Source organism: Lucilia sericata, unplaced genomic scaffold (assembly GCF_015586225.1).
Source record: "Lucilia sericata isolate MDLA Ls3-8-SP2 unplaced genomic scaffold, ASM1558622v1 Contig000002F_arrow, whole genome shotgun sequence".
Classification (NCBI taxonomy): Eukaryota; Metazoa; Arthropoda; class Insecta; order Diptera; family Calliphoridae; genus Lucilia; species Lucilia sericata.
Window position 1 is genome coordinate 1,882,938 of NW_023994043.1, and position 14,394 is coordinate 1,897,331.

At 30.7% G+C, this 14,394-nt stretch overlaps 1 protein-coding gene across 2 annotated transcripts; it reads left to right on the plus strand.

The window, feature by feature from the left end:
- The first annotated feature begins 758 nt into the window (after positions 1 to 758).
- LOC119616011 (stress response protein nst1) lies at positions 759 to 2,637 on the plus strand. 2 transcript variants are annotated; one of them, XM_037972129.1, is made up of 6 exons: positions 759 to 1,064; positions 1,129 to 1,451; positions 1,505 to 1,592; positions 1,662 to 1,712; positions 1,780 to 2,261; positions 2,323 to 2,637. In XM_037972129.1, exons 1-6 carry the CDS (start codon positions 932 to 934, stop codon positions 2,482 to 2,484), a joined length of 1,239 nt encoding a protein of 412 aa, XP_037828057.1. In that variant the 5' UTR covers positions 759 to 931; the 3' UTR covers positions 2,485 to 2,637. The 2 variants fall into 2 exon arrangements, with proteins under 2 accessions (XP_037828057.1, XP_037828066.1); XM_037972138.1 differs by having other exon boundaries at positions 1,780 to 2,255.
- The last annotated feature ends 11,757 nt before the right edge of the window (positions 2,638 to 14,394 follow it).

Consider the following 14,394-nt stretch of genomic DNA (forward strand, 5'->3'; position numbering starts at 1 on the left):
AAATCATCGTGTAAATTGGGTGTAAGTAAATTTGCTAAATATCTTACACTGAAAATAATAGACATACATATTTGAAATTTGATAATTCTAAAATATAGAATCTATATGAAAGACTTTAGTATGATGCATGTTTTGTAGCCCTCAGTTTAAAAAACCGAATTTTGTATTATGCTCTAATCGACTTATACATTCGTATGGGAAGGCGGGACCTTGAACAATTCTGCTAATTGAGTTCTTTTGGTACTCTTACAATACAATATCGGAAATATTAATTAATAATGTCGACAGTAGAGCATAAATACACATATACATAAATAATAATAAATACTTGGGTTAAAAAACAAATAGTGTTCTTTAATTAAAATAAGTATTTTAATTTCGTCACCAGTTAAACATAACCTCAATTCAATATAAACGCATGCATGAATAGTTGAAAGAAGTAACGCATCGCACCAGTGCGAGAGAAACGCAAAACCGTAGAAAGTTAGTAACAACAGTCGGATTTATCGTCTACCAAGACACGAATTGCGAATGGAAAAATTATTTGTGAGCCAGAAAACATATATGTATAAACATTGAAAAATAGCTCAATGTCGAAAAAAAGTCTAAATGACGAATTCCAAAACTACAAAATTTATCCCTGTTTTTAATTCCTAAAAGTGGATTATTTTTTTCGATTTTTAATTCCCAAAGTAGACGCCATTGAGAAAGCATTAAAAACAGGCTTTTGTGAGCCGCCATCAAAATTTATTGTTTCTGCCGCCGCCGCTGGTATTGTTTATCGGCGTAGGTCTCTGGGAACAGCTGCTGCGTTTACAGAAATTTTACAATTTTTGCAAGTTATTTAAAAAAGTAGATTTATTTTATATTTATTTTGTTCAATTTGGTTGAAAAAATCGTCAAAATTACGGAAAAAAAGTTTAACTCCAAAATGCCGCCCGCTTCGGGGTCAAATAGCACCACGAATGCGGCGGTACAAGCTGCTGCGAAAGCGGAGCGCGAAGAGAAACTTCGTGGAGCCCTCAAGTCATTTATACACAAGGAACGGCAAAGGAAAAAGGAGGGTAATCTATAGACTACAAATCAAACAAAAATGTACCTATAAATCAAAATATTTTATAATTCTAGAATTTGAAGCTAAATTAGAAGAAGACCGCTTGCGCAAAGAACGTGAGGCTCGAGAACGTCAAAATGATATGACATTGGAGGAGACTCGTGGCCAGATTTCAAAGTTGGAGAAAAAATTGAATGACTTGCACAAGCAGAAGCAACAATTATTCCTACAATTGAAAAAAGTGCTAAATGAAGATGAGAATCGCAAGAAACAACAAAAGGACAATGAAATGTATGCCATACAGGCCTTACAAGCTCAACAGGCAAGTGCACCACAACCACAGGTATTTCTACCACCAGTTAGAGTGCAACATCATCAAATGCCCATACTGACAAAGGTAAATTGATCAATAAAGTTCTGCTAACTGTTACAAAAAATGAATATTTTCAGCCCCCAAGTAATGCTCCTGTAAAAAGAGGTCGTAGTCCTTCGCCCACACAACAGGGATATTACAAAACTACAAATTATTCCCAGCCAAGTAAGTCACAAAAACAATTTGCAGTTAGACTAAATAAATATCTTTGTAAATTTGTTATACTTTTTTAAGAGCATGAAGAAGTCCGTCGTGGTGCTGATTCTGCTAGAGTCTTATGGAATAGTGAGTTTATCTCCTCTTATTACTATATATTTTTTAAACCATTATGCCTATTTTTTATTACTTTCAGAACCCCATACACAATATCAAACTCCGGGAACATTATTTTATCAAACGACAAGTAATGCGCCTCCTCCACAACCACCGTCAGACGCGAGAGGGCCAACCATTATTTATGGCCATTATAACTTACCATTACGTCAAGGTTATCATTTGGAGTTACCGCCCACATCTGTACCAGTTTCTAAATCAGATGTACCAGGTCAAAAGCCTACGCAAGTATATCATATAAATTTGGATCTACCACCGATTGCTCAGCCTGGTGGTAGCGGAGTAGGTGGAGTGTCAAGTGTACAATCGCAGAAACCACAAATTACAATGGAGAAAATATCGGATCGCTATCACGTTGAGGTCAAACACGACGGACCTCCAACACATGGTGGACCACCACCGCATCAACTGCCCGAGGGTGTTGTCTACACTCCTCTAATACCCAATATGCCTTTACATCCCAATGTTATGCAAATAAGTGGTGGCCCCCAACAGGTATATGTAACGTGATTCCCATTTTTAATTTTCGAATGTATTTTAATTCAGTATTATTTTTTATTAGAATACCAAGCCCGGAACGAGCATTACACAGGGTTATGTCCCAGGTCGAAGTTCGACGGGTCATGATCCCCAACAGCTTTCACGACAACAAAATACCGTCATGTCGGGACAACCTGGACAACAGCCTCAGCAACCATTACATTATCCTCGTCGTATGTTTTAAATGAACCTGAAAATGTCACCTTACCTTGTAGGACGTAGAGAATTAAGTTAATATTTAAGTTGACAATGCATTGTAATGTTATTAAAAATTATTTTATTTAAATATTTTTCATTAAAACAAAAACATTCAAATAAAATAGTTATTTAAAAGTAATGGTAGTAATTGGTAAAACTACTGTATCATTTTAATATTTTCTAATTAGTTGTTGTAGAGAAAAAATAGTTTCATAAAAATTATTAAAATCCAGTTCATAGATCATATCGCTCATTTGCTACAAGACTAGTATAATCCGAAAAAAAAAAATTATTTCGAGAAAAATGTCTGAATATTTAATGGATTTTTACTATTTTTTAAATAATTTTTAAACAAATAAAGTGTTTTCAAAAATTAAATCAGATTTAAATATGTAGTATAATATATTTCTCATCTAAATTGAAATTTAATTTTTATATGTTTATTTAATAAACGTGAAAACATGAGTTTATACCTTTACAACAAAAAATGGATCACAGACCGATCGATAGTCTTGTCTTGGCCACCAAGACTAGTAGTACAAGACTGACTTTTGTCAGTTTATACAATGTGAAAATTTGGTTCAGGTCTATCGATACGTTCAAAAGTTATAAGACAAAATGTACATAGCATATAGGTAAGTAGTTATGAAAATATTTTAAACTTTGAGTGCTTAAAACTCTAAACTCACTTTTTCAACTTTGAATGTTTTAGTTTGGAGGCGTCGATATGATAAAGTATTTCATATGGAGTATTTGAAAAACTCATTTAAAAAAACACCAAATATGTAATGAGTTATGTCAGTCTTTTAGTAAATGAGCGATAGTAATCAGCAGGGAAACCAAAATATGAAAATGTTTTTTATGGTGCATCTTATGAATTCGTGGAGACGTGGAGTGTTTATTTCAGCACATAATCAATTCTTTTTGAGCTTTTCAATGTAAAAAGTTAATAAAACTTTTTTAAAAGTATAGTTTTAGTTTTTTATTGCATATTTAATGTGCATAAAACACATTTTTAGATCATATTTTTGCGGTTCCTGGTAATGAGTCATAATCGGTATTGAAGTCTAAGTTTTAATTTATTTTAAGCAAAATTTTGTAATCGATTATGGCTAGTAGGCTACGTTTAATATTGAAATAAATCAAATTAAAATTATTTCAGATACTAAATCTGTTCAGATTATTCTTTGTTATCTCAATATATCATATGAAATAAGAGTCAAATACCTTTTATTTGAGGTACTAATCATATAATTCTAACGGGTAGTTTTTGAGAAAATTTAGTTTTTATCCCAAAATAAAGTCGTTTCTATTATTTTTCCACCTCTGTATATCAACAAAGTGCGTATCATGGTATAAAAAATATTAGAAACACTAAATAGTTTGCCGTTCCTGTTGTTAGTACAAAAAATTTGTTATTATTAATAAACTACGCATTTTTGTTTAAAAACTCCTCAAATCATTTTCTATGTAGATGTGGCAAAGCTCCCTTTGAATATTTACAAATAAAACAAATCAAACAAATAAAATTTAAACAACCTTTTTTAAATCATGGTGCGTATTCTTAATTTGAAATCTAAATAATTCGAAATTACTCATACGCCATGTAATCGAAGGATTTGTTTTTACACCCTATACCACTTTAGTGGGGAGGGTATATTGGGTTTGTGCTGATGTTTGTAACATACAAAAATATTAAAGCTTAGAATCGTTTTCTGAGTCGATTAAGCTATGTCCGTCTGTCCGTCCGTCTGGCTCGCTGGCTGTCCATGTAAATCTTGTGCGCAAGGTACAGGTCGCAATTTTCAAGATAATTGGATGAAATTTGGCACACACATTTTTTTTGGCTCAAGGACGAAGCCTATTGAAAATGGTTAAAATCGTTCCATTATTTCACCTAGCCCCCATACAACAGAACCTCCCGAAAAGGGCTTCTGAGCTCATAATTATATTAAAAATACCTGTATATTGATAAAAATCGGCACAACTAAGTTTTATACGAGCCTTGATGACCTTGCCAAATTTCATAGAGATCGGGACTCATTTGACCCTAGCTCCCATACAAAGTCCCCTTCAGAAAATTACTTGAATGTCCAAAATTAACTTATAAATACAAATATCGCGATGAAATTCAGCACAATAAAATATTATGTAAATTTAAATATATTCACAAATTTGCTAGGGGCAAATTAGGTCCATATTTGCCCCTAGCTCCCATATAAAGCCTGTTTCAGAAAATTAGTTTTTCATCCAAAAATTGCTTAAATGTATCGGAACAATTACTTGAATGTCCAAAATTAACTTATAAACACAAATATCGCGATGAAATTCAGCACAATAAAATATTATGTACATATAAATATATTCACAAAATTTTATCAGGCTTGGTCCATATTTGCCCCTAGCCCCCATATAAATAAAGCCTTTTTAGAAAATTAGTTTTTCATCCATAAATTGCTTAAATGTATCGGAACAAGATAATAGAAGATAAATGCTTTATTATGAAAAATAAATCACATTTAATATTCATAACTGGTGTAGGGTATCATATGGTCGGTCACGCCCGACTATACTTTCTTACTTGTTTTATTTGTGCTTTAATGTGTCGTCATGATTTGTGTGGGAATAAAATTGCATACAAGTACATACATATGTATGTAGGAATGTATACCCTGCAGTTCGGTCGAACAGTCCCGAACTACCTAATTAACCTACCACTACACCGATTGTCCAAGTGACTAGCTATTTTAACATGTGCTTGCCCTACGAGGAAGTCAATCGTCACCACATAGATGACGAAGAGACAGACAAAAGGCTTACAGTTAATCACAAAAATAAGTATACAGAAATACTGATAATTGGTTTTATTTAAAAAAGGATATAATTTTTTCAAAAAACAAAAAAGTAACACATTTATTTATTAAAAACAATTATGATAATTATTATTCACTACTTTTTTCTGCATATTTTTGTTATTTGTGTTCTCATTTAAGGTGCAAAATTTACGTCACAAAAGTAAGTATACAGATTATTTCAATATATATTTGGTTTCGTAATATTAACAAAATGTATGAAAATTTTACCTGTTTGAATATAATTACTTTATAATAAATATTTTTTACACAATAACTTGGAAAAAATCCTCTTATAGTTCCGAAAAATTGAAATTTTTGGTAATTAACCTGAATATTATTTATATTTAAGGCCATCTTGCTATTTAAACCCCCGGAATTTTGGATCGGGTATTCAATAATATCCCTAGTTTGTTCATTATGATGCATTAGAAGACGATATTTTAACTCTTAAAGTAATTATTTCTTTACAATAATTGCAATCCATTTCGGTCTATTGCCGTTTTTAACAAGATATAGCGTTAATATTCGATATTGAATGGGGAATTACTAAAATTTATTTCTTAAAATGCGAAATTATTAATAATTGTACTAGTTTCCATTAATTAAAACAAGTTTTTTGATTCCAATCATCCATTACACACTTCTAAATACTACCAATAATCTACATATCGGTTCCGAAATTGGTCATTGTCCAAAATAATAAGATTTTTATATTAAATCAGGCTCAGTTAGTGGTATGAATACGAATTAAACAATTTTGAACAAGGATACGTCTTAATTTGTTGCTAGAACAAATAAAATGCCCGATCCATAAAACATGGTTATTGTCTCGGGTATATCAAGGTATGATTAGTAGCATTTTTGTATACTTTGGAAATCGGAAGATTTGAAAAACCTGTTTAAATTAAAGGAAATATATGGAATTATCAAAATTTTCAAGTATATGTTGTAAGTATTAAGAAATCTGAGTTAAATTTCGGATTATAAGAACATACTTTGTTCAAAATGGCCAAATCCAAGTATATCGCATTAATTTAAAAATAAAAACTATTTTTCAAATGTTAAAAATTCAACTTCTAATGCATCATTTGGAAGGTTCAATGACCGCCAGATCTGAATCCCGGGTCTAAAGTGGGAAAATATTTCGTAGAAATGAGAAAAACTGTTCTACTAATTATTTCCGGAGCCAATTGGCCCAAATTTCAAAATTTCGGATCTAAAAGTGGATTTTTTCCAAGTTATTGTGTACAAAATATTTTATTATAAAGTAATTTTATTCAAGCAGGTAAAATTTTCATAAATTTTGTCAATATGTATGATAAATTTTGTCAATAAAATGATCTTACTTTTGTGACGTAAATTTTGCACCTATTTAACTTCATCTTAAATGAGAACTCAAATAACAAAAATACCCAGAAAAAAGTAGTGAATAATTATTATAATTGTTTTTAATAAATAAATGTGTTTTTTTTTTTTGAAAAAATAATATCCTCTTTTAAATAAAACCAATTGTCAGTATTTCTGTATACTTATTTTTGTGATTAACTGTATATTTGTTTTCACTCTCGCTTACAAAGGGGACACTAGTGACGATTATCTTCACCCTCAATTGCAAAGAGTACATCCGCGACGAAGACGAATTAGAGTCTACCAGGTGGTTAGACGTTAGTGGAAATCACTATCTTTTTCGGATGCATTAACTCTTTGTCGAACTGCAGGGTATATGTATGTATATAAGTATGTGTATTTGAATTAATTTTTCTAAAATTAAACTCATGCAAATATATTGTGTTGTTTAAAAATTACGCCATGTAAATGAAAGACTGATCAACAAACAATTGCTACAACAAAAATTTAAGAAACGTGCTAAATTTTTAAATTAAATTAATAAGTCTGTCCAACTGTTTGTTTTATCTAACAGAAAATAAAGATATTTCTAACTACATATTTTATAAACTTTACTTTGAATTTTAACAAAAATTTAGAAAACTATCGACGTCCCAATAAATATAGTACAATTGGAAAGTAAACAGACCTAATATGTACATTAGAGGTGTCCAAAAAGTATATATTTAGTGGTTTTTGCAACATATTTCTGAAAAAAAGCATATATCGATCGATATATATATTTTATACCTTGTTGGAAAGATAATTTTCTCTAGAAGATAAGATTTGGTCGCAATTTTAAGAAACTATAATTTTAATGGCACAATTTTTGAAGAATTTAAAAAATGTCCTATTGTTTACCCAATTTTACTCTTTTCAATCGATTTCCGGCACGGGTTCCCGTTATCTGAATTTTACACCAGTTAGTTTTAGACACAATAAGACCCATCTGAGCAAAATCGATATTTTTTGGACTTCCTAATGTACATACTTATGCGGATAAACACATGTCTCTTTGTACAGTCTAACATTTTATATGTCTGTATATTCCAATTATATTCTAAATTTAGCAACGAATTTAATAAAAAAAATATTTAATAAAATAATAAAATATGTACATATCAAAAGAAAAAATCAAATAAATAAGAAAATAAGTGTATAAATGATGTCATAAATTAGTAATGATATTATTATTACTTACGTACATACATACATATACATACATATGTACATACCGGAGATGGTTAATTGTGTATATACATTTTTAAAATAACAGTTTTGAATTTCGTTAACGTAAAGCATTTACCCTCTAATATACATACATATGGGCAATTCCATACGATTGTATGTAACGTTCGTACGCCTTCAGAGTAGTATAGATTTGGTAAAAATGGGAGTACTTGGAAAACAATATTAACATTCTGCTCCATTCTGAGAATACTATATTTGCAAAAGGAATCATCCCATTCGGAATCCTGTTTTCCAAAATATGGATTAAAATATGGCGATATCATACGTGACGAAAAACGGAAGTGTTTTTGAAGAACATGTAAATATTTACGAAAATCTGCGAATTCTGTAGGTGTATCTTTTTTGTTTTAATTTCTTACTCTATGTGACATATTTTTCATTCGTAATCCATAATTTTTAAATAAAAAAAAAATTATATAATTTTATAATGAAAATTTTTAAATATCGTACGTGACACATCGTATGTGACAGATTTTTCTCCTGAATTTTTTTAGGTTATAAAATATATATTTTGGAAATATATGCACACACACAATCCTCAACAAATAAAAAGGAGTAGGAAAGTGCAGTCGGACATGGCCGACCTATATACATGTTTAAGCAATTTATAGATAAAATTAAAAAAACAGAAGTTATATGGCGACTAGGGTCAAATATGGACCGATCCTCATAAAATTTTGTAGTGGGAATTTTATTCATATAAAACTTATTTGTGCCAAATTTTATTATAATACTAGAGCTTATAAGTGAGTTACGGACGTTTAAGTGTTTTTCTGAAATTAAACTTTGAATGGCACTAGGGTCAAATGAGGTCCAATCGTTATGAAAATAGTCATAATGGTTTAGGCTTCTATACATTATTGGTTGGCTGGTTGGTTGGTAGTTCAGGCAATAGATGCACACGTGGGTCTTTTTGGTCCCTTTGTGATACCTGTAAATATATTAAAAGAAAAGAGGAAGAGGACATAGAAAGTTATGGTAAGAGAGATAGTGAAGAGACATTAATAGTAGTAGAAGATACTGAAAGATGGAGATAAGACAGACAGAGAGAGAGAGATTAAAGTACATAAGCGGAAAAGAATCTCGGACTCGAAAAAGCTATTAATCAGTGCTATTTGAGTTTGTCTCTTCAAAGCAACCGCAATGCCTGATAAAGGCGTTCAGGTTATCTATTTTAGTCCCTGATAATTCTGAGGTGTCCTCCAGAAATCGATGTCCCAGATACCGAAGTCGGATGTCCTCCAGTGCCGGACAGTGGCAAAGAAGATGTTCTATTGATTCCTCTTCTTCCTCATCTTCACAGCTTCTGCAGTAGTCGTTATAAGGTAATCCAAGTCGCATTGCGTGGTTACCAAATTTACAGTGTCCAGTGATGACAGCTATAGTTTTGCTGAGTTGGGTTCGGCTGTGTCTTAGAAGATGGTCCGTGCGCTCTTTACCAAGCTTTGGGCATATCTTCTTTGTTTGAGTACAAGTTGGCTCATTTCCCATCTTGCCTGTGAGAGTTCATTAAACATGTTATCCATAAGTCTTTTGCATACTCCTATCGGAGTACCGCAGAAATGGTCTATGTCCGAGTCGGGCAACTGCGTACCCGCCTTCGCGAGCTCGTCAGCGATACAATTGCCTGTAGAGTCCCCGTGTCCTCGTACCCATACGAGTACGATGTTTGAATGTCTCGCCATCCTATTTAAGGATGTCCGGCATTCCTGGACTAGTCGTGATGTAGAGTATACACCTGTCAGGGACTTAATTGCAGCTTGACTGTCGGTAAAGATTAGGATATCTCTGTTCGATATCTCATGATACCAGAGCCAGTTTGCCGTTCTTTTTATGGCCGATATTTCGGCCTGGATTGGATTACAATCATTACCGATTCGAAAAGTAATCCTGATTCCAAATTCTGGAATGGAAATACCGCTCCCTACTCGTTCTCCAGTCCCGTATTTTCCGAGATGATGAAACTGAAGCTTCTCTTGATGAAGGGCTTGGGGACGCAGTAATCAATATTTACCGGTAGATTTCCTATCCTTTCGGTAATACTAGCATGTCCATATGGTTTGTACGACCATGCGTTTATTGCATTCAGTCTGAATGCCGTCGTGAGTGCTATTTTACTAGCCAACAAGTCCGTCGGGATCCAATTAAGTAGCACGACATTATAGATCTGCCGATTTTGGAAGGAATAATATTATAATAAACAGAATTATGAACTGAAAAGAGATATTTGCGGGTCCGTTTGTATGGGAGCGAGGTGTAAAAATAGACCGATTTCAAAAATCGGTCATACCAATTTTTGTTGAATTATCTTCAAAAATGCAAAAGTTATAGGGGTTTTATTTTTTTAGTCGTGGTTTACCTTTTCATGGAATTGCTCATATGTACTTAAAAAAATTTTGACTTTCCAAATTTTTACATAGAATTAATTAATTAAATTAAATAACTGAAATTATAACTTATGAAATCTCATATAAATTCACCGAAATGCTTTTTTCTGCTTTTAAAATTTTTTATTTTTTTAATTTTTAGAAAACCATTTCTCCCGGATCTTGTGTTAGTTATTTAATCAATATACATATACATATATATGTACATTAGGGTGGCCCCGTTTGTATGGAGGAAAAATAAGGTGTTGGGAACATCCCAAAAAAGTCTAATTGATTATAAGATAGCGTTTCTGAAAATTTTTGTCCTGGGGTCAATATTTGGCGAGCTGAATCAAAGTATAAAAAGGTCCTTTTCATATTTTTTCCAAAGGAAAGTTATAAAATTTTGGTATAATAAGAAAGGTCCTTGAGAGATGCTTTCAATGGCATATCAGAAATGTTTGTATAACAGTAAAAGTAATCGAAATTTTCTAATTTTTCAGATGAATAGATGAATTTAATATAATTCGTTGAAATTAATACACAATAATCCTCAATAAAATCTACCGAAACAGTTTTTTCCGTTTTTCAAAATTCAATCTAGATCAAATTTTATTTAAATTTATAGAAGCTTATGTACGCTACTAAAACATCGCTAAATAATGTAAACAACAATATAGAAACCGTTATTTACAAAGCAAGCATAACAAATAAGTAGATGTTTGGGATAAATTGTGTTAATATTTTAGTTAAACTGAGAAATTTGATTGATAATAGAATGAAACCATAAAGTTTTATATACCATTGTAAATTATGCGTATGCCGGTGTACATATTAAGTACGTTGGATAAATATAGCTAGCAGAAAATCTGAACAAAATAGAGTTTAAAATATTAAAATAAAATACAAAATATAAAGAATTTCGAAAAACAGAAAAAACATTTCGGTGAAATTGTAGGATGTTTATAATGTAATAATTTCAATTAATTACATTATATAATTATATGTAAAAATTTGAAAAACTTAAAAATTTACCGAAAAAATCGTAAAATTTTCAATATCACATTATATTTAATTAGAAAACCCTAAAAAGGACCTTTTTATCCTTTGACCCAACTCAGTCAACCTATAGGGACCTATCTGGACCCAAGTGAGCTTTGCCTCGGGCGGCTGCCAAATTAACCTAATACAAAACTGGAATTTTTCGATATAAACTAATGTCATTGTTTGCATCACAACAATTGCACGGAGAAAAAGCAAGGATAGGGGCTGCGGTTTATCCCTCTTTCAAATTTAGTACCCAAAAATGAGAAGGTTTTTGCACCAAAATGACACGAGAAAAACGTTTTCGTTTTTAGAACCCTAGTGGCTACCACGAAGTGATAGAGCCTAATTTTGGTTGAACCCTAAAGTACATATCTGTGGCAAAAATGAAAATGTACATATCTCAAGTTATGTTTTGTTTTGTGTAATTTTTTATAAGAATCGGTTGGACATTATTATTGGAATTTAAAACTTTAAAACATTCCTTTTATATATCCACGATTTAAAGTTTTTCAACGGATTTAGAAAGACGAAACTGAAGACTTTGCTATTGATTAATTCACATTTGCCATCCTTGAGGTATATTTATAATGATATTCAAATTTAAATCAGCATTACATTTATTAGCAATATTTAGTAAATAAAAACAATGAAAATAATAAGAAAACATCGTATGTATTTTCTTACAGTCGAACACGGTTATATCCAAAGTTTCGAATCATTGAAAACGTAACGCTATTAAGGTAATAATGTCTTTAAAAAACATAGTGGGCAAAAGAAAAATGTTGAATATTTATATGGAGGGCTTATTACGGGAACACTGTATGCCTCAAAATTTTAATATTGAAAAAAATATTAATATTTTGAAAAAATCTAAAATTATATGAAATTTGTACTATATTTTTTGATATATAAAATACTTTTATTAATTTTTTTTTTTTTTGCTTATATGAGCTCTGCCATTCAATTGGAAAATCAAAAAAAGCAAAAATCATTTTTAAATAACGGAAATGTTATTTTAACGGTTATAACGAATTAAGCCCATCAATCCAATTTTTTTACACGAATTATAAGTTTTATAAGTAAAAAGTTTCAAGGACTCTCACACTTAAAATGTATACTTAGGACCATAATCTTAACTTTCGGTTGTCGTGTAACCGGTTGATATTCTGCTAGTTAAAATATTTTTTTGTATGAAAACTGTCGAATTATCGTTACTATAAAATATGACAGGAATATTTTGAAATATTTTTTTCACAATTTGTCATTACCTTTGTAAAACATCGAAATAGTGGTCTAAGATCCGCAAAGGTATACTTATTTTGGAAATCTATTAGACACTTAAGACGATCTATCTAGTCATGTCTCTCTACCAAATTTCACATATAACATCGTCTTTTGAAAATGACTTTAACGCGCATAACTGGCTTTAAAAACGGTATAGTGACAAATATAAACACAAACAAGTTATATAGAAACCAAAGTTATGTAGGAACTATATATTTATCCGTCAGTGCCTTAAAAGTTGTGTTTAACTGTATGTATTTCGAATTTAATAATTGGAGTTAAAATGCATATTATATTTTCACATTGCACAGTGAAAATATTTCACCACTGCTGTGGCCTGATTTTTTACTTTTTTCCAATACATTTAAAATTGAATGAAAAATTATCATTGGACGAAGAACACAAAAAAGCATATCAGTCTAGGAATTAAGGGTTTTGCTGTGGTAATTTAGATAGCTAAATGAAAATTGTCACAGGTAGCTTCTATTTAATATTATTAATAAGGTATTAAACGTCACCATATCACGTGATATTGGCTGTCAAAGGTCACAAAAAGTCAGTTTTTACTTTCATTCAATTTGTAATAAATGAAATTGAAAAAATAAGAATAATCGTTTTTAGAAGAAGTAAAGGCCCAAATAGACTACACAAGCGGCTTGACAAACATACCAATATTTTACGTTTGTGCAAGCCTGTTGTGTAGTGTATGAGGGTGTTTCGTGTTTGTACAATTGCTTGCTGTTTGTTTGTACAAAAATTAAAAAATTTTGATTTTTACACAAACATATTGAATTTTTGTCAAACCATTTGTATGGTTTATATTCATTAATTAAAAATTGTTCAAAAAATTTACATTTCTAAGAAAAATTGAGATTTGTATCTTTGAAAGTCCACAAAAACGTGAAAAAATCGTTGTTTGTACGAGCAATGTTTGTGTAGAGTGTGTGCGAATGAAAAACGTATGTTTGATAAGCCGCTTGTATAGTCTATTTGGGCCTTAAGTTTATAAAGAACTAAAAATTGAGTTAATTTAGTTCTAATAATTCAAAATATTAATATTTATGCAATTCAATATTGTTGAATTCAATTCAACATTATTTCAAAAATACTCTATTAAATTGGGCGTTGTTTCGTAGTAGCATCTAAAAATACTGAAACAAAAATTCTGTAATTAAATTTTTTACTCTTAATTTTATTGATTTAAATCGACGGATGTTTACGAATTGAAATTTACATACATACGACAGATATATGTATCTTCTAGATTCTTTATGTAAAATAAATTTAAGAAATTCAATTCATTTTAAAATTCTATATTTGAATGCTTGGAATGTTCAATGATCTGAGTCATTAGAATTACAATTAGACAAACATAGAATGCACGTACATACATACATAAATACATATATTAAATACATACTTACATACATACATACGTACATAAAAACAAGTTTGAGTGCAATATTAAGTTATGCCGAATTTTAATAATACTTCACCTACATAGAAGACTTTATGCTCGATAATGTACACATTCAGTTTTAACTGAAAAATTTTTGTAATAAATTTTTTTTTTCAAATTTAAACTTAACGATTCTTCAATGTCGGTTTCCAGATACATATGTACATCGTGTTTATCTACACTTGTATTTCCGGGGACATCAAATTATAAGTTTCTGGCGGAAAAACAAAGAGAATAAAAAGATATAT

Coding starts and splice junctions, on each gene's coding strand:
- LOC119616011 (XM_037972129.1), top strand. CDS start 932: ATGCCGCCCGCTTCGGGGTCAAATAGCACCACGAATGCGGCGGTACAA. Junction 1,065..1,128: donor ACGGCAAAGGAAAAAGGAGG/GTAATCTATAGA, acceptor TTATAATTCTAG/AATTTGAAGCTAAATTAGAA. Junction 1,713..1,779: donor TGCTAGAGTCTTATGGAATA/GTGAGTTTATCT, acceptor TATTACTTTCAG/AACCCCATACACAATATCAA.